This window comes from Atractosteus spatula, chromosome 21, assembly GCF_055471065.1.
Source record: "Atractosteus spatula isolate fAtrSpa1 chromosome 21, fAtrSpa1.hap1, whole genome shotgun sequence".
Taxonomy (NCBI): Eukaryota; Metazoa; Chordata; class Actinopteri; order Semionotiformes; family Lepisosteidae; genus Atractosteus; species Atractosteus spatula.
Genome location: NC_142726.1, coordinates 6,173,890 through 6,195,504, shown reverse-complemented (window position 1 = coordinate 6,195,504; position 21,615 = coordinate 6,173,890). Strand labels below are relative to the sequence as shown.

General features: G+C 41.7%; 1 protein-coding gene across 10 annotated transcripts in view; it reads right to left on the bottom strand.

Annotated features, from left to right (window-relative positions):
• Window positions 1-21,615, bottom strand: part of ndrg4 (NDRG family member 4) — a 67,936-nt gene that overhangs the window by 23,663 nt on the left and 22,658 nt on the right. For 8 of the 10 annotated variants that reach the window (XM_088938755.1, XM_088938752.1, XM_088938754.1 and 5 more), the window contains 2 exons: window positions 20,937-20,981; window positions 5,875-5,980 (listed from right to left, as the gene is read on the bottom strand). In XM_088938755.1, coding sequence (XP_088794881.1) covers window positions 5,875-5,980; window positions 20,937-20,981 — 151 coding nt within the window. Of the gene's footprint in view, window positions 1-5,874; window positions 5,981-9,080; window positions 9,257-20,936; window positions 20,982-21,615 lie in introns of those variants that run through there. The other 2 variants (XM_088938757.1, XM_088938756.1) reach the window with 2 other exon arrangements.

The window sequence follows — 21,615 nt, the reverse complement described above, 5'->3', positions numbered from 1 at the left end:
GTTTTCAGAATGACTGAGACAGGTTTTTTCCATGAAAATATATATGAAATATTTGCTTGATCAATTCATTCTTTTGGCATTTGTTCTGCCTTAGCTCTGGATTCCCTCTAATTATTGATTCCAATAAGCCAATTCAACACTATTCTGAAGGCAAGGGCTTGATGAGCAGGAGCACTTTGATGTGGTGCTTCAAGTTAGAACCTCTATCCTACTTGAACACTTTGATGACACAGACCCTTTACAACTCTGACAAACATTTCCAGTGGCGAAATAATTAGTCTGATTAGTTTATGAAGGATTACATGGATGACTTAGCAATAGTGTACAATTTAAAATAATGACATGGTCCACTGAAAGTGCAAACTAAATTATTGGCCTTCAGGCATAAAAGTTGTATTATTTCTATTTGTATACGTGGAACCCAACACCCCAGATATACTGTATCACTCCTCTCCTCTGCCTAACAGACCCAGCAAGGGTTTTCTCAGCTAAGGGAAAGGGTTTAATAAAAATAAATGTATGTAGAACTTTGTAGCATTCTGCTAATTGTACACACACTTTACCAAAGACAGAATGGTCTGATCCGACAGCCTATAATCTGCTCTCTGCACCAAGACTTCTCAATCATAGACCCTAGAACATGCAGGCTCTGATGACACATCACATGGACACACACGGTACGAGTGATTGACCCTAAACAGACAGTGAGAGGCTTTCGAGCAAACACGCATATTGGTGGCAGTGTCAAAGGAGATATTTATTGAGGAAATATTAATTCTGGAAAGGAAACATGATTTCGTGAAGATGAAAGTCAAGAACGCTATATGAGATTGTCTTCAAGGATAAGAGAAACAATTCCACCCTCAATCTGAGGACATTCTGCCCATTGTAACCCCTCTAGTGATGAGCCACTCTCATGCCAATGCTCGCAGAATCCCTATCACAGCTGGAGAGTCCAAACCATCCAAACTCTACTCCAAATCGCTGCACTTTCTGGCTGAGCCATTTTCATTTTATTTTATAAAAAAAACAAAATCCACCTCAATTAACATTAAATATTTGAGGTGTCTAGTGCATGTTGTGCAAGGTAGGAATATGTATTCAATTGTGAACCACAATAATAAAATTTATAATATATTTCTACACAAGTGAGCAAATACATTGGACACAGCAACTGACTGTTTTTTTTAATTATCCTTCTTTCAGCTGAAATCATGTAAAAAAATAGCCATAAAATATAGCTATTCTTTTTTCTATTCAGTAATGTAATATTAATTGCGCCCCAGCCACTGCCTCGTCACATTTGCATTTTCATCGACTACAAGTGCCCGGCCCTCTCTGCCCACATGTGCCAGATGTGCTGCACGTCACTGGGCTTCAAAAACCAGGGCAAGATACCCGCCGCGAGGGGAGGAAAAAAGCTGAGTCGCGCAGTTTGCTTTGCGTCGTGCTCCAGATATTCTTCAGGAAGGTAAAACCGTGACCTCCTCTGTCTTCCCCACTAACAGCAGGGTAATCTCATGCTCTGCTTCCAGCACAATTTTCTGTCCTACTTCGGAGCACCGGATACGTAAATTAAGTAGAAAGCCTACAGTATATTTAGAAATAGCTTTGCGTATTTTCAACATATTAAAGCAAAGCACTAACCCCCCCCCGCCCTTCCTCTAAGCTTTGCCCTACTCCCTCAGGAAAACAAATTGCTCATCCCCACTCATCACGACCCCCCCTCCCAAATGTCCCTGACTTTCTCCGCTTTCTGTAATCTCTGCAAATAGGCCACCGGGCTGCTCTTCCTGCCCTGCGGCCGTCAGCCTCCGCTAAGCCAACTGCTCTAGTGGTGCCGCTCTCTGAATGTTAATGGAAGCTGCCGCAGCGACGCCGAACTGCGGCAGACCTGATGCTGCGCTGAGCGACTCCCCCCTCCCTCCCTGCATGATGGGAATGTTTTTTTGACCTACATTTTTTTTTATCACACGTAAGCGCATAATTGGGAACAGGCGAATAAACTGGACCAATTAACCCTCCTACAGCTCAGCATTTTTTGTGGGACTAGTCAATCCTATAAACGTGTCTGGAAATCAGGGGGTGAAGAACTGCTTCTCCTCCATGTTTCTCATTTCGTGAACAGCAATCACTTCATTTGGACTAAAAAAAAGCGAAAAGCAATACATTCTGCCAGCGCATTTAAATAAATCTTTTTTGTGTGAGTGGGTATTGAGATGCTCCACATACAGTACAAACCCCACTTTAGACACAATTCAAATAAATATGAGAAAACAAGAAAAACGTCTGGAATGCCTACAGTACCTACGTTTAAAGTATGCAATTACAGTCTGTCAAAGTGGGGTTTCATGGCAAACTAAAAACTGAGCAAATCTTTGAGCAAATCTTACATAACTTTAAATAACAAATTCTTTACTACAGCCGCAGCCACAGACTCTCACACACTCGAAACAGAGGACAGCTCACCACCAGTATGTCTTTGGAATCTGAATCACCCAGAGGGTGACCTCAGAAAGCAACAGGAGGATGGCAGGATACAAGATGGGACACCAGTCCATCACTGGGCACACCCACTCACACCAGGGGCAATCTTCCCAGAAGCCAGTTAACCTACCAGTATGTCTTTGGAAACTAGAGCACCCAGAGGAAACCTATTACAAACCTAGCAAGAACATGCAAACTCCACACAGACAGCACCCCAAGTCCAGAACTGAACCCAGGGCCCCAGAGCTGCGAGGCAGCCATACCAACCACTGCGCCACCCTAAACCCAGATAACATTTAATTAAATTAATTGTAAAATTCTACTGACATTCTAGATTCTTCTGATTCTTCTTAGATTGATGCAGTGTGTTATATTTATAGAGCATTCTCCCTACAGTAGTTAGCTCTATAAGGCTGACTCACTACCACACGCGTGTCCTACTTATCGTAAAGTAGATCCATTGTGCATCACATCAATCATCATACAGTAGATGAAGAGATAAAAAGTCACTTAATATCTCATCTTGAAAATAAGCAAGAGCAAGCAGCTATACTTTTGTTTTTGCATATCACATATCACAGGGACCAAGTGGTAGCATTGCCACATTTTTAATTTCTCCTATCATATGCTGAAGCCATTTTGTTGGTGATAATGCAATTTAGAAAGAACATAAGTGGAACTCAAAAACCTCTTTACGGTGCTTAAGAATTCATATTACAATATATAAAAACTCCTGCTTAAATGGCCCTTTTGTGTACGGATACCCCTTGCAATACCATTGCACAGTGTGTGATGCTGCAGGCTCTATTGTGATAAAATTAGACACTAATTCAGATCTGGGCACTCTGTATCTTCCTCTCCTACAGTACACACTGGGATCTACTTAAACACAACACTTATACCAGAAAAATGTCGGACGTTCAGGGAGATTTATCACTTTTTGGAGAAGTAGATTGCTCTCAGATAACACAAAAACTGAAAACAGACTTCATTACATGGTGGTTGCAGGAACCTGATTTTCAAATGCCAGATTGATGGCATTGAACTGGAGGAAGCAGCACATGAAAACAAGGGTCAGGGAGTTCATAAAGGCTCATCATTTTTGTCAGCTAGGGAATCACAGAACCCATAATAAGGTACCGTGGATATATTGTTAAAATTGTTAAATGCTTTAGACAGAGCTTGCTTGGAATACTGTATTCATCTGTGGTCACCAGGCTATATGAGAGACATCACTGCTCTTGTGGCAGTAGAAAAGCAGAGCTGCCTGAAAGGACTGCCACACTAAGACAGGCTAAGGGAACTGAATCTTTTAGTCTGGAACAGACAAGTCAGGTTTCACAAACCAACATAGAAAAAAAACAGACAAGCTACTGCTGTAGACACATCTCAGATCTAGCTTTGGGCAAAAATGTAAATTAAACTCAGAAGACTGTGAAGAAGTGAAATGTTTTCATCAAACTCTGTCATGTACAAGAGGTGTGTTTCTGAGGCCTGCTCCATTTCATTATCACATTGGCATATTAAACAAGGAAGGATCTCCTTGCAGTCCTGTTCAGCACGCAGAGCTTCTGATAAAGAAACAGCATGACCCTTCATCAAAAACACATACAGTACTGTACAGACTCAAACACATAGTACCCCGACAGTCGAAGTGGAGAGAAATATGTCCATAAAATGTTAGCTAGAAAGCTATTCACTGAGCAATAAAGAGAGCTGAGAGAGCAAATGCTGAGGACAGTGTGCTTATGTTGTTCGTGTATTCATGTAGTCCCCATTGGCTGTGCCTTATTCTAATTTTTCAACACAATAATGATATGATGATCAATAGAGACACTGCCCATTTAGTGATTGCATTTCATATTGTTTTATTTTAAATGTGATCTTCAGAGTTATGAGTGAATACTAAAAAAAATCTTAGAGTCTCACCCGTCCATCAACAGAAATGTAATTTAAATGCATAATTCCAATCAGCTTTTGAACAAATCACTCGCACTGTTCAGCTGTTCACATACTGTAATCTGACAGTTGGCAAGAGTATTGAACAGCTGATCAGTGTTACACATTGACTGTGCACAGACGTTAAGGACTGATTCTCATCTCTGCAAACAAACAAATAATAATAAAGGTTTTTCTGTATAAGGGAAATTTTAAAATCCCACCCTGTTTCAAAACATCCCGGTCAACACTTGGTTTAAGGACAGCTGTCCTGGACATGCACCAAAGCAGCCCAAGGGTTAACTATAAACTAGAGTATTTCTGGTCACCAGTAAAAATGCTCTTGGCTGAATGAGAAGTAATTAACATAATGAAAGCTCCACTAGGGCACCCGGCGATAGACAGGAGTTCAGCCAATGGTAAACGCTAGCATGTGCATCTTGAGGTTTATGCAGTTTGCAATTGTAAATCAAAGATATTTGTTTTAGTTTGCAGAAATGGGTTTGCTTCTATATATCAAGAACTATTTTAACGGTGGCGTTGTTGTGGCTTAAAGGCTCCTCTCCTGTTCTCATAATGTTTGCTGCAAAGATTATATTCAGCTGGGCTACGGCAATGTTGCAGCCTCATGAACTGTCTGTGCACATTGCTGCCCAGGAGTGTGTAGCAGCAGCCATCTGAGCTACTGTATAGTTTGCCCTGATAGGTTCTACATCACACTTTCAGATTTCTGAATTTGCCAGTTCAATTCAGAAAGTAGCTATGCCTTGCTCTGGCTGCAAATATTTCGTGGACATTTTCCTGGATTCCTTTGTGCTAATATCTAGCTACACTTATACCCTTTCTGTGCAGATTTCCATTGTACGTTATTGTTGCACAAAGTGCCAGTGCTGCACCCAACTTGATTGACACTAAAGGCCAAATTAAATTCAGTGTGACTTCTCTCAGCATTATTCATCAGCACCATCTATCACACTTTTCTAGTTGCTAGCATACAGTAACTGCACCATAATGCATTCAATGAAAATTGCACTGACACTGAAAAAGTGAAAAGATGAAATCATGACAGAAGTTCTATGTGGACATTGTAGCTCTAGTTATGCTCATGTTCCGGAATCAGATTGAATAATTGCATTACTATTTAGTTCCCATTTTTTGCCCAAATAACTGTGAGAGTCTCTCAAAACATTCCACTTCAGATGCATTATCAAGGACAGGAAAAATGTGGCATTTCATTTTTGTCATAAGGCAAATATAGTATAGTATAGAAGTATTATATAGAAAGTGGTTGCTACAGTACTTTAGGTTTACATGAGTCATTTCTTTAAAGAAAGATTAGACTCCGAAGGCCGGTCTTACTTGCAGTGAAATATACAGTAGAGTTTTATGACACATGCACGGCATTGTGAAATTCCCCCATTTTTCAATGCAGAAATATGAATGACTTACGGTTGAGGCCAACATCATGGTAGGTGAGAATAGCAGGACGGTTGCCCTTAGGTGCCCCTCTGATCACCACATGGAGCATCCCATATGGGGTCTCAATGTCATGTTCCTGCAACAAGCAAAACAGACATCATGAAGGAGTGATACAGACTGAACCGCTGTTAGTATTCATTAAAACTAATAGCAGCTCATTAAGAGGCACTGCTCTGAAGATTTTAAAGGGATAGAAATCTACCCAGGGGCTTAGGATCTCAAGTACTTAACATGTAAAACACTGACTAGAAACATGTTTTTCAGAATCCTTCATTAGGCTTCTGGCCTCTGTTCAGCTGCTGAGTTCAACACCCTTCAACTCAAGAAACACTTAAAGGGAAAACTAAGTGAAAATGAACTTCCAGTGTTTAATGCAACTGCCCACTGGAATACTGGAAATTTCCAATAGTTGATCCACTATGATACAATCTAAACAGAAGGTCCTGTGGCTCTCCAGGGCCAAGGGTGAGAAGCACTGATACACACAGTACAGTACTCAGCATGCATGCAGGTCCTTGTACTGTGTGACACAAGTAGGACTTTATTCATGTGGTTGATTCACACTGAACTCAGAACAGTCTTCACCAAGGGTTTTCTTGGTCATTATTTCAACATTGTCTGTATTTTAGAGATGTCGAGTTTAAGAGCGAACAGAACAGGCCCTCCAGGGCCCATGCAGTTCCACCCACTTGGAAAACTTGGGAAACTGCCCCCCAGGGTATTCTCAGGGGATAGCTGCTGGCTGCTGAGTAAGAAAGTCTGTGAATAAGAATGCAATACTATCCCCAAGAAAGTCTGCAAGATAAAAAGAAGCTATTGCATTCATTCATTCCATTCTGGATTCTCCTTAGTTTTTAATGCAGCAGGGACCGTTCCCTCTGCCCATAGATAAAAATTGAAATATGCGCTCTTTAATAGGATTGTGCTTCTTATAGAGATGGTTTAGCCAACCACAAAAGCTTAGCAGTCCTTGGTCAGAAGTGATGGAAATTAAATGCGATGAAAATGTATGGATGATGTATCACATGCACCAACAGTGGCAACAGAAATGCACCCTGTCTGGGAAGGACATCCTATTTACAGAGCTGTCCAAGAGTGCAGATTCCTGCTCGTTTCAGTAGTGTCAGCATCTGTAATAACCTGCTTCACTGTTTTCACTCATTCAACAGGACTTAAAAAACTGGACAGTGCTGAATACAACCATTACCAACTCATATTCATCGCATGAAAAGAATGGGAATTTTATTGTGATATAGGTGGACATTTCTTAATAGCTAAACTTTTAAGGAGTTACTGTTGTGGTGACCATGCTGTGGTCATTCTGCGGGAGCAAACCTTCTCATTTGGTGAATTCTTTTAGTGTTGAATCTGGTACATCAAAAAAGGTCAAAGCCCTCTTTGTACTGTTTTAACACTGGGAATCAAAACGGTCCTCTTTGTCAGCTCTTGCATAGCTGGAGAACTGTCAGCTCTTGGTACACCAAAAGTATTGATTTTCTCACACTATAACTCCTATGAAATGTATCCCATTAAGGACACTGCTAAGAGGAAGACCGACAAGGAGCAATTATTGGAAAAGAAAGGGGGAGGGGTTTGCGCCACAAATCATACAAAGCCAACTGCAGCTTTTAGAAATGGCGTTCATTTTTATTAAGATATTTTGAACCATGAATTGCTGTCTACGAAAATATACTGTAGGACTTTCCAATAAATTTCTGTGTTAAATTGCCCGATCCTGAGGGACACCTGCAAGTAATGAAAATTCACCAGAAATGCATCACTTACAAAAAACAGGCATAAAAATACACGCATGAAGAAACAGTGTGATATTTCCTTTGTTCATTATAGTGCTAATACAGTAAGTCTTAAACACACAGAGAGGCAGTATTATGCTTCAAAAGGCTTTTGGATGGATCTGTCCTGGAGTGTATCAGTATATACTGTAGTACAGTGCTTTTAAAAGGATTTAAGTTACAATGTACTACAATGACATTTGTGTTTCAGTTTGAAGTGCACTTTCAACACTGAGTAATTAATGTCATTAATCTGACCAAAAGACTCCAGAATATCCTTGGTTAATTTTTTTTGTCCTGTACATCTTTTAGGACAACGTCCTTAAATCTTTCAAATTGTCCAACAATCTTTAAATTCTTCAGTTTAGGTCAGGTTACATCTCAAGTTTTATTACCACACATATTTAAAATGAAATTACAGCAAATCAGAATATAAGCTAGTAGAATGGAGTGCCTTTCATAATAAAGATCTTTAAATATCCTTTATAAAAAGGACAAAAAGACTAATGCTACTCATAATACCCAACACATTATTAGTATTTTGGTTGTATAATTGGAAGACTAAAACAAGGCAATATAAAACAATAATAAACTGTCATGTCTTATGTATAACAGAAAAAAAAATAAAAACCTTTGCATGACCTTGTTGCCATTACACACTAAAAAAAAATCATTCACACATATTTAATCCACAAACACAGACTGCATCTAACAAATGCTTTTGCCACACTTCCTCAAAAGGCAGATTCAGAAAGAGGCAATGCTGTAATTTAATTCCTAATGATCTCTAAAGATGACAATGATGGCATGAAACTGAAGCTGAGCAGATTTCCTGCTCCTCAAGGTCACTGTGCCAGGTGGCTGCATGCTCTGACCTCCAGCAGATGAAGATGGTGCGCCCTGCCTAACAGCCCTATTGCACTCGCACACGGAGAACGCAGATATCCGGCGTGATTTTTTTTTTCTCGCAGCGTGGAGCTGCGGCTCTCCAGCGGAGGAGCCCTGCTGTGTGCAATCCTGGCCATGCCAGTGTTGTGCACGTGCACAGAGGGACCTGCCCAGCCCCGGCCTCAGCAGTCCTGCACTGGAGCTACCTGATCAGACTGAAGAGCAGATATACATCCTGGAACAAGGACAGGCTCTCCCACATAAGAAAATAAAAGTGATCGTGCATGAAAACAGAAAGATCATTGAAGCAGGTGAATAGAGAGAGATGCACCACCAACGGCATTCATCCTTGCTTTCCTAGGGGCCGATAACAGAGGAGGTGTAGCCAGCCCATACCCGACCCCATCCTTTTTATTCCCTCTTGCTCCACGGAAAAGCCATGGACAGCCATGCACACGAGACGAACAAGCCTGGCTCGTCCCCTGAGCCACTCACCCCATCCCAGCACTCAGGCATCTTGACACCACTTTGCTCTCTGACGGCAGGAGGATGAAAAGCAGGCCAGTCCTCGCTGATGAGAGGAACAGCTCCGGGCTTCGCTGGATGCCTTTTGTCTCCTCACTCTCAAAGCCGTAGCTCCGCAGTGCTGCTCCCCTCCCCTCTACCCACTGTGCTTTATAAACCTCTCCTCCTGCCTAGGGGAGCTGTGGGGGGTGCAGACGCCTCCGATTGGCTGGACGGAACTGTGTCTTGCACACTGATTGGACTCTTCCACCCTCCCCAGCCCTCCCCAGCCCTCCCCTCTGTCTTCCCTGCCCTGTTGTTTCCAATACAGGACACGCGGAGGGTCTGTTTGGAGTGATGTACCAGGAATGCATGATCACAAGATGACCTACTCACCTCCAGGTCACTGCAATTCTGATTTTAGGAGTCAATCAAAAGGTGCCTGTAGCACACACAGCTGCTGAGAATACTATTCTGGAATGTGGCATGCTGCATTTAAGACTGGTTGCAAGTCTGCCAGTTAAATCCACTTTTTACCCTTGTTCCAACATATCTGTTTACAATCTGAAGTCTCTGAGGAAAGGCCTACACTTCTTTTCAATGTGGGTGATAGGCATTGGTTGTCACAAGTTGCAATCCACAGTTATTCCATCTTAATTGCAGCTATAATAAAAAATGACACAATCACACTGGAGATCTGAGGAACCCGCTCACACCAAAGAACAGGAGGCCAATATCACAAACAATAAAAGAGAAAAACCAGAAATATTAAATAAAAATTAAGTAGAGCGGAAAACAGCCCTTTCACTGTGCTTCTGTTTTATATTGATCCATCTACAGTATATATTTTCCAATCCCTTCACTGAATCCGGGGTCACGGAGGAGCCGGAGCCCATCTCTGTAAGCAACGGGAGGAAGGCAGGATACCTCATGGACAGGACACCAGCCCATTATAAGGCGCACACTGACTCACGCATGCTCACACCAGAGCCAATTTTCCCAGAAGACAATCAAACTACCGGTATGTCTTCGGACAGTAGGAGCACCCAGAGGAAATCTACTACGAACATTCACAAAGAGAGCACCCCAGGTCTGGAATTGAACCAGGGTCCCGGCGCTACTGGGGGACCATGGCTGTCCATTTTATTATTATTTTATCTCCTTTTTTTGCGAGTGTATACATGAGCTCTTTATGAACTGGGGGCCATGTCTGGACTATCTCTTGGTGCAGCGCACTGCTCTGAGCAGCACCAGTGTGACATGTTCCTCTGTTCCTCTCTCTCTGTGCAGTCCGAGATGAATGCTACGGAATTTACATTCAAGGCAAAAAAAAAAAAGGAGGAATATTATTTTACAGATGAATTGACCAACATGACTTTCGCTTTTTGCAGCAGAAGAATGTTAGCTGTCGAGAGCACTTGATTAAATGCAAATGCCTTGTTTGGTATTTCCATATTAATAACTGCAATCAGAGCACTGTGCACCCTGACTGTCTGCAGAGGATTAGCAGATGGAAATTACTCTTCCTCTCTCTCTGTGCAAGGCAGATTATGTCTCCAGAATGGCTCTACAATACCCTTCTAAAAAAATACTGTACATCACTATCTCTTACAATTTTTATCTGTGCTTTTAAGCTATTGGAAATTTTATGTAATGTTAGTGCAGATTGAGAGCAGAGAATGTACACAAAGACATGCCTTTGACTCCTTGTCAAGTATCAGTACAGTTATAAAACAAATTGTTGTGATATACAAATGAGACAAATGAAACCACTGTCTGTCCTAACTCACGTTTCAATATCTTTGAGACACTAGTATCAAAGCTATACACCCATACTCATCTAAGTGTAAATAAAAACAGTCTGAGGTTCCCAAGCATCCTTAACAAGCAGTTTTTTTAGAAATGAGTCCATAGTTAGTACAGTTTGTTATGCTAGAATTTCTATGTATACTATTTGATTTTAGTGATTAAAAGTGAATGAGAGGATGTCATGAATTAAAAAGCAAAAGCAATCTAAATCTTAATCTAAAGCAATCTAAAAAATCTTCAACATTATATGTGTTTGCCTCATATTTTCAAGAGACCCTCCCAATCAAATCTTGGTAGAACAGCGACAAACTTAGTTGTGTGTTGGTACCCTGAAAGTCTGCAGGAGTCAAATTTAAGAATGTGAGATGCAATGTTTCATTACTTCTGCAGACACTGGAAATGTTATCAGCAAATTCTCTTACAATGCCACATAGCAGTATCAGTCACTAGAAACTTTGGTGAAGGGGATCAACAGCTGAAATCGTTTGAAATCTGACAAAAGAGGATCTGCACATGTTCAAAAGTCAAACTTTCTGGTACTATTGGCATCATATCGATTCACACTTTCACTTCTAATTGTTCCGATTTGTGCAGTACCGCTGCAAAAACTGCTCTTTTTTAAGTTTTGATGCTGAAGGCTTAAATTCAGAAATTAATGGAGACATTACTCTGACTTCGGTTAACATGCTCGAAGGCTGTAACTATCAGTGCTGTACTAGGCCCCCCAGTACCTAGATCTAACAACCCCAATAAACAGGAAGCTATTGTCCCTCTTGAACGTCTTCACCCAGCTGTAAAAACCGGGAAAGGCTATTCTAATGCCAGCAGCCATGTCACCCTGTAAGCAGGTGTCTTCCTGAAATAACTACAATGACAGCTCTCCATTTAATACAACTCACAAATCAGCCATTTCACCCTGCAGCTCACAACTGGCAACCACTGAAGCTCAGCGGGTCTGAGCCTGGTCAGTACCTGGATGGGAGACTCCTGGGAAGCTAAGGTTGCTGCTGGAAGAGGTGTTAGTGGAGCCAGCAGGGGGGCTCACCCTGCAGTCTGTATTGGCTCTAATGCCCTAGTATAGTGACGGGGACACTATATTGTATAAAGGTGCCGTCATTCGGATAAGACATAAAACCAAGGTCCTGACTCTCTGTGGTCATTAAAAATCCCAGGGCATTTTTTAGAAAAGAGTAGGAGTGTAACCCTGACTTCCTGGCCAACTTTTCCATTGGCCTTTACAAATTACGGCCCCCTGATAACTCCCCTCTCTGAACTGGCTTCATCACTCTGCTCTCCTCCCCACTGGGAGCTGGTGTGTGGGGAGTGTACTGGAACACTCTGGCTGCCGTCGCATCATCCAGGTGGGGCTTCAAACTGGTGGTAGTGGAGGGGATCCCCATTACCTGTAAAGTACGTTAATGGAGTGTCCAGCAAAGCACTATATACGTGTAAGGGATTATTATTATTTCGTAAGAATCTTAGTCACTGCTCTGCTCTTGACATCACATCCCAAACACACAGCCAGTCTGACTGGGAAACTACTCCTCTCATGAGTGGTAATGGCAGTTACAGTACTCCTGTTTCTCATCTAGTCATGACGGTGTGTTTGATATGTGTCGACTGGATACTTCCATTTCTACAATAAAAATAAAGATCAAACTCACTTCAAGATCATTCATTCACTGTATATTTTCTGTAAATGTTAAAACAAGGCACTATCATGACCAGCAGACAGCTAACCTGATCTGGACTATTTTCTCAGGCTATTGTTATATATATATATCATTAAGCTGTTAATTAATACGGAATGGTTAATCAGCCCAGTTGTATTAAAATTGAAGATGGGTTAAAGACTTGATCAGGCCATTCAGCCTGTTGCTCTTTTTATTTTCCTACTGTGGACATTGGGGTATACAGTTATAATGAAATAATTACAGTTATAAAGCATAATCATTGGGGAAAACAGTTAAGAAACAAAATGACCCATCTGGCTAATCAAGACGAAATTGGCATCTTCACAGATGTATTAGGGAAATCAGCTGCTACATGTGGTAACAGCGGTGTTGAGTCCAGGTGTCTGGAGTGAGGAAAGAAAGATAGAAAGGCACAGAAAAGCTTTGGAGGCTTACGGCTCTCTGTGAGAGGGTACGACCAGCACTCAGCAGACAATGCTAAGAGTGTGTGTTTGAGATGTGAGGAGGACAGTGCATTAAACTAGGGTAAATAAAGAAAAAAACCTTACAATCTGGAGACAAGCTAATTGTCAATACAAGGCAAGCCAACCCAGCGCTCGGTGTAGAGAACATGCACAATAATACAGTACATTATTAGAGGATAGCATCATAACCAGCCTGCTACCTGGAAAAGAGACAGCTAGGATATCACACCACACAAGGAGAAATTGTGTCGCCACTTCAAGCCTAGATTAGACAGAACCCTGTGTCTGCCTCCAAAAAATGTCTCAGTAAGCCATGCCAAAACCCTCGAAGCCGTCTGCCAGTTTCACTGAGAATCCAGCTTTCGTTCAAGCTCTGAAACTCATTGCGGTACTGTGTGTTGCAGTTCATCTGCTGTGTAATCATATGGCCCCAAACTGCACTTCAATCATTGTATTTTTCTTTTTCTTTGAACTCAGAGGCATTATCTATTAGATTTGGAATAGTGGAAACAGTAGTGTGGTGGATTTAATTTTATTCAAGTGGCAATAGAGTTCTCCCTGATGAGTTTAATCTCCGATGGGCTGGAAATGAGCTGCCCGGCTGATGCAGTGATAAAGGCAGTCTTCCCATTTCCCTTGTCTTATCGGTGCTTGCAGCTTTCAGGCAAGGAGAACGGGAGGCCGGCTTTTCTCGGTAGTGTCCGCACACCGAACAGCAGCTGCACCCAGGTCTCAAACCGACTTGCGCATTGTCCTTTCTTTGCCACAGGACATGGGCAGGCAGAGCCCCCAGGATTGTGTCCCATTCCAGAGGGAAAGCTCCTCCCTTATTTTTCAAAAGCGATTGCAAATTCTTGAAATGAAAAATCTAGCAAGAGCTGGCACACAGATGGAGACAAAGACAAGGTGGTTGGTTTTTTTTTTCCCATTTGAACTTTGTTGAATTCTTAGCTGATTGTAAGTTGGAAAGCGAAAAAGTAGAAGACATTTCACTCGGGAGATGAAATCCAGCAGCGATTGTTTTAATCATGTTTAAAAACATTTTGGAAACTGAGGGTTAGGGTTAGTTTCGATTGATGAAAAATAAAGATTTTTTACAGTGCAAAATATGCTCTAACATCTGTCATGTACAGTACTTTAAATATCTTCCTGTTCTAGTTTGTCTCCCCAGTCCAGCATCTGGTTATATTGCCTTCCTGCCAGTTTTTGTACAGCATGGGTCTCTCCATTCAGCTCCAGACCATATTGCTTCCTGTCCTACTTCTCTACTCCGATCCTAGTTCCAGCCATTCCTCCAGCCTCCTGCTCTGCCCTGTAGCCACCTCTGCTGACAGGGCTTCATCACCCTCCACTATATGTGCTGTATGTAAACAAGCAGAAGGACACAAGAAAGGGTACGCTATTCAGCCCATCTTGGTCAAGTGGCTGCTAGTAAGGGATTGATATGTGGATCTTGCACATTACTTGAGCAATCCCAGGAAACCGTGGTCCTGCAGACCTTACAATGCTTTTGGAAAGCTGTGCTTCCTGACCTCAACACTAAACACATTCCCTCTTGTGATCCTAAAGCACAGTCCCCTGTGCCTACATGGTCACTTCTAGTGATTTAACATGCCTGTGTGTAGGTCCCTTGTAGTCTCCCCTGATCAAGGCTGAATTAGAAGAGAGAACATGATCTACTGTATATACTCCAATTACAGTGACAAAATTTAGTACCCAGGCTTTCACAATCATATGGCAGAGCTGCTCTTCTACAGTTTCATAAAGGAATATCAGAACTGACAAATAACGTCATTTGAGAAATTGATTAATACCGTGTCTGAATTCTGAACTGATGGAATTTCATTTGTTGCAAAAGTTACACACTTCAGAGAAAAAAAAACGATTGCACCATCTTGAGGGAAGATTGCTAAATCCATACTAAGCTGACGGTGCATCATGTTTTATCATTTCTGAAGGTTTTGAATAGCTACTGTAGGAGTTTCTGTCATATCTCTCAGAACACACTTTAATCGCAAGGGACTTTTTAAATCATCACTTCAACCAATATGTTCTATTTCATTTCACATATAAACAAAATAAGTCATTTTTTATTTTAAATTTAATAATGTATAGTATCAACTATTATGGTGTTGCTTCATCTGTTTAAAAAGTATTTTTAAAATGCATCCTTACTGAAGATGTTAATAACAATAATACAGTTTTGTATTTTCTTATTGAACACCCTAAAACTGCCCTTTTTAAATTAAAAACATCAAAATATTCACAGCCAAAATGGGATACTTATTGAAAGGTGGAATCTCCACTTTTAGCGATATTACAACTTTTGAGAAATGTGTGACTCTAAATAAGACTGTATAACAGTGTAACTGACCTTGAGCATCTTACACACTGTCTTTCTCTCACAAATGATGTCACTTGTGACCCTGGTGGAGAACACAAGATAAGTAAAAATAAAAGCCACACTGTAACTCAGTGACATACATACTGTATAACCATGATGAAATGTGTTCTCACGCTTGGTGCCTAATGTTCTTGCAGTCAGAATTCAGTCTTGAAGGTGCTGGTTTTTGTGCCTTTTCAAAAGGAGAGGCCTTGATACAGACACCAGCTTCTGAGTGCCCTGGCGTCTGTTTCATGCAGGGGCTGAAACAGATGCTTGTGATGAAGCCCAATGCCCTGCGAGCAGAAAATTCCCTAACTTACCTAAAAGACAATTGTGCATTTATTGTATATTCATAAAATACCTCCATGATGGGTCGACTGTAACTTAAAATCCATAAACTAACCTTGTTTGTAGTCTGAACATAACCAGAACCCCAGTGAATGTTCCTATCACGGAACATTCAAACTGCGCTTTAGAGTACAGGTCAAACACAGACCTTACCATAAATTAAATTCAGTGAACAGAACATGAGGACACAGCTGGAAACAAGGAAAAGCCAGATTTGCACCAAGAAGAAGAAATATGACCTTTATACAGAGAATGCACGGAGTGGATTTCTGGGGAATGCCACGGAAAATGATGGACACGGATGCGTTTCTGAAAATGCTCTTAACAGGAGTCTGTCATGGATGTCTGAAAGGCATGCCGTGGAATGGCCAGGAGAGCAAAAAAGACCCTGTGTGTAGCGGCAAAACAGGGTTTAACCTGGGCCCAGGAGGTCGGATGATGTCGGGTAGAAACCTATGCCCCCAGGCCGCGGAAGAGACGACCTGGTGCTAGGCGGGTCTCAAGACATCCGAACCCTCAGTGCTGAGCCAGGAGCAGAGCAGACACAGGAAGTAAATAGGCTACACAACCAGACACACCGGAAAGACATGAATCATCACAGGGAACTAAGAACGGGACAGAAGTAGAGCGCCCTCTAGGTGGACAGGGCGTGACGGAGTCCTATTCCAGATGATTCTCTCTGGTAGACACTTGCCTACACTCGTCTGTGCTGAGAGTCAAGCCACTAGATCCCGCATGCGCCGTGTTCATGCAACACCGGGGAAAAGCCTGGGAAGTGATAGCAGAGGGTCCAACAGAAACACGATGCTCACAGCTACTGACTGTCACCCACTCGCCTGGGAGGAAGGCGTTTAGTCATCTTCCAGAGCAAACAAAACCCTTTCAATAGGCTAACAGCGTTTCAAATAGCTTCACCCCAATTACCGACTTCTTACTACCCTGCAGTGCCCAGTCTAAATGGTTCAGACAATAAGTGCTTCATTTTGCAAAAGGATTTGAGAATAATTAGAAGTTACACTGTTGGAGAGGCGGGGATGATCCTGTCAGCCAGTGGAAATGAAAACAGAAAAACATCTCATTTGTCTGTGTGGCTAGTGGCTGGATGTCAATCCAAAGATCCTGCTACAACAGCTGCAGCCCGTTGGTGAAAATTATATATTAAGAGATGTGAATTTTCTGTTACAGAGAGGTCAGACTGTAATAGCAACTCTATGGAAATTACCTGGGGGTGGAAAAATTAACATCCTAATACAGAGACAGACAACCTAGATGACTTCTTGCTAGAGTACTTACAAGTAATGGTCAATATTCATAAACACAGCCTCACTATTTCCACGTACTGTAGTTCTCTTCAAAACTCACAGTTTCAGATTCATGGCAAATCCTCAATGCCAAGTTAGCTCAGGGGGCATATTGCAGGGATGCAAGGAGAAATTAAATTCTGGGAGATGACAGTTGATGCTTTGTTTACACGGAGGATCGTGGAAAGTTTGAAGCAGTTCTTTAATCCAGGTGGTGGAAGCCACGTCAATTGGATCCTTTAAAAGAAGAGCTTGCTGAAACGCTTAGATTGTTAAACTGCTAGCTCCCAAAATCACTAAAGTGAGCTCAATACTTACATGCACGTGATTCCTGGGTTTCTAATGTGAAAGTCTGAGCACAAAGAATAATACAAGCTTGATTATCATGACTTGGCTGTTTGTCTGTATTCCCCATGGGCAGATGGGCAATGAGCAGCTCATTGTGTTCATTTCTGCTACATGTTGGGCTCTGTAGCCTTCAGCTACAGTAAATGTATTACTGAGGCAGCGTGGTTCATCTGCAATCATACAGGTCTAGTGCGGCTTCAGGACTTCCTAATATTGTCTCAAATGCATATAGAAAAACCTTTACAATAATAACTGAAGAAAACTTGAAGCAGACACCAGGGAGTTTTGTTTTCTTTAAAAAGGGTTTGCAACTGTAACCAAAAGGTGATATAATATTTTCTCACTATTACCAACAACAATGCTTGTAATGCAGTGCATTTATCCCAGGTATAGAATATATCGGGGTGGGTCAGTTGTGCAGTTCTCCAGCTTTGTGCTCTGGAATGTTTCATACTTCATCCACTAGAGGGCACCCCTTACAAATCGGTGAAAAACATGAAACGTACTGCCAGATCTCGCCTCCGCCCTAACCCACTTTTTGCTGTACTTCTGAGCCCACACACAGCTAATAAACTGCAAGTACTGTGTGTTCTGTGTGACACTTTCATATCATTAAAAATTATAGAAACATGAGAGCCATTCTTTCTCTGGAGGGAATACATCTTCTGATTGGCACAGAGAAGAAGCATAGCTTATTGTTGGAAGCGCTAACGCTTCTCCAGCACGTACGTACAGTATGCACACAAAAATCTGCAGGCACTTCAAATAATTATTATATACCGTGGCAAATATTCTGCCAGACTTGTCCACAGTAAAGAACTTTGTACGTTCATTTCTCAGAGAAACAAAGACAGAGACCTGCCCAAACTCACAGTAATATGAGAAGCTATGACCCTACACAGGGAGTTGATTGTTTGGGTGTATCCTGTAGTAATTATGTAACATAAATTATATAAAAACGACCGTTCATTTGACTTGGACCAAATATATCTTGGTAAGACTTGTTAGGAATTAATTGCCTGTGTGTAGTAAATGTAGTTGCATTAGCAGATTGTGGGAGATTTCATCTTTAATTTGTACATTGTTGTTGTACCGCTCAGCAAAGACCTTTATTACTCCTGTAAACTGGGGTGTATGAGCAGGTATCAGACTTTATTGTGGCTTAATTTATAAATATCTAATTCTGTGGAAGACTTGTACTTTGCTTCAACTCCAAGAGCTGGAATAAACACTGGTCACCCAAGCCACTTAGTACATCAGCTGCAATATTTGGATAGACATGATAAAAAAACATGATTTTTTTACTTTTGTGCAGAAATCAGCTTTGTAATATCACCCAGAATAATTTCTAGTTTCAAAGCCTGTCATGTAAAGATGTATTAAAAGAAACATTCTCTTAAATGAAAGCAAAGCATTTCACATTCTTTGAAGGACTGCTGAAGTCTAACCTCCTGAATACAACCAGGTCCAAAACGTATGCACACAAAGAACAGAAATTAAGGGGCATTTCTTCACTCAGACAGCTGTGGTGTCTAAAACAAACTGCCCTGCAATGTTAATGAAGCTAACATGCTTGCATCATTTGAGAAACAGCAGGCAGAGATTTCTGAATCAACCAATCAACGGATATAAAAAAGTAACAGAGTCCATTGGATCTTCTCTTACTTGTAATCTGCATTGCATTCGTATATTCCTATGGTCTTATAACTGCAGTTCCCAGTTGAATAAGTCATTTTTATCTTAAGGTAATTAGGCAATCGATAAGTAATATAGGGGTACAATTACCCCATCTCAAAAGTGGACTCAGGTTCCGATTCAAGTGAATACATGAGTCAAGCATGATGCATACAATGACCTCTGATTTGTAATCTTTCTTCAGTTCTTATGTGCTGGTCTGCCCGGATAACTGGCAGACACTGAAAGGACAAGCTCGGTGTTTGGAGCCAAATCCACTGGCTCATTAAGCTTAAAGGGGTACAGATACAGTAGAATGTGGGATGGAGTCAACATGGCCAAAGCCTTTTTGGCCCCCATAAAGCAGAGCCAAAAATACATGCAATATGAGCAGTGTCCTGCATTTTCAGTACTTATTTTAAAACAGCATGACTCCCTATAAAAGGCAATTGCCAACCATTACTTCTCCACTATATCCCAATTTAGACAAACACATTCATTATCCTCAACTGATGAAAAGAGATGCGCTGCTATATATACCTATCACTTAGTGAGCTGTGACTGACAAGAGGTTATCGGGCTCAGGGATAAGGGAATGTCATCAGATGTAAACTGTGCTTGAAGAACTGAAGAGGCAGCAGCACCTCAGTGGCCCAGATCAGTTCAGTGAGAAGCGGCTCAGGCCTCTCCGTGATCAGCAGAGTTTCAATGTTTTTAACTGGGAGAGAGTAAGGCCAGAGGCAAGTTTAAACAAGGTGTCATGTGGCCAAACACTGAAAACACGAAATATGAGTTAAGCATAAGAAACCGAAGGCACGTCTGCGTGTTCACAGTGTTTACAAGGGAAAAGAAAATCTAAGCCGTACGGATACCAGTTCTTAAAGGTCTTTTCTGAAACCCCGGAAAGAGATCATAAGGAGTAGCAAGCGAAGACCAACCTGACAAGCTGAATGCTTCCTTATTAGAGCAACTGCTGTAATTAGTCAACACTCCTGCCACATCTCATTTTAATCAGCTATATTAACAAATTACACCCTCAGACAAACACACTGTCCCAGATCCTAAACTCAACCGCCATGATTGTCAGAGAGCAATATTCCCCTGGAGTTCACCTAAGTCATGATTCATATTGTAACAGGACACCTTTCCTCCCCCAGGCACAGATGACAGTAGCATCTTCATGAGTCTGCAAAAACCCGACATCACTTCACAAGGTCTCATCAGCGGGCTGCATCTTTACAGCTTTGTTTTCTTTCACAGCTAGGGCGGGCACTGCAGCCCTCATTCAGTCATACATCACAGGCAACACTGCAGAAGCCTTGCCTTGCCTTTATTACATTGTCCCTGACAGACATGACTCCATGATCTCACTGCCTGAGATTTGCAAAGTGGTTAAAATAAAATGTACTAAAATATACACCTTTTTTAATACCAGCCCCAAAGAGGTGACAAATGAAATTTGTTTTAAAAAATCCTCGGGGCTACACATTTGCATGCACAAGGAATTTGGTCCAATTCATATTTTCGATCATTTTAGCCAACTCTTAACTATGGCTATTTGTGAGATCAGATACTACTTAAATGGCTGTACTAGTGCATCAGTACCATTTGCTTTTCAAACTTGTTCTACCCTTTTATTTAAGATATTGTACCAGATCTCAGGGTCATGTCAAGAATTTCACTATGTTTCAATATCAATATCAAACAAAATACCAAAAGTGTGTATACAGTAGTGCTAATGCCTTGCTGTTATTTCTTAAAGTGAAGGACACTCTACAGTTCCCAAGCAGGCACAGAAACGTGAAGTAAACCAGTTTGATTACCTTCCAGTCTGCGTCCCCAATCGAGAGAAACGTCTCACAGTTTTCCTGAAAGAAACAAAGGGCGAGAGGGTCACTAAGACCGGGAGTGATGACGAGATCGGCAGAGCACATGACAGCGCTGGACTGCAGCATCCACGGTGGCTCACTGGCACCCCGTGCTACACAGTGCCACCCACCTGGGGGATACTGACAGCCTACGCTCACGTCGTCATCACGGGATCGGAAACGGGCAGGTCGCAAAGCGGGACTCCATGGGGACAGTGGCTGACCTCCACTCTCCCCTTCACACTTTCTCTCAAAAGTATTTCCAAACTCCAAAACATCTGACGAGCATCACTTCGAACGGACACCAGTCACCATGCCTTTTAATCATGTGTAGGCTGCATTGTATTTCGGTTGTGCTCATATTACCTGCAGCAGCAGTAGCTGTGGAATTTTAAGAAGGAATGCACACCTACTGTACCTCTGCCCCAATGTAAATGAGCTAACGCATGGCCTTCCAACGGAGAGCTTCGCCGCAATATGCTACAATAACGTTATGAGTTAACTCCATGCCTGAAAAATCGATAAAGCACAAAGAACAGCCTGAAGCTGTGAATAGCATTGAATATATTATATATTGCACAATGCACATATTCTATCTCAAAGTGGATATATCCTGTATATCTCACAGTGATAT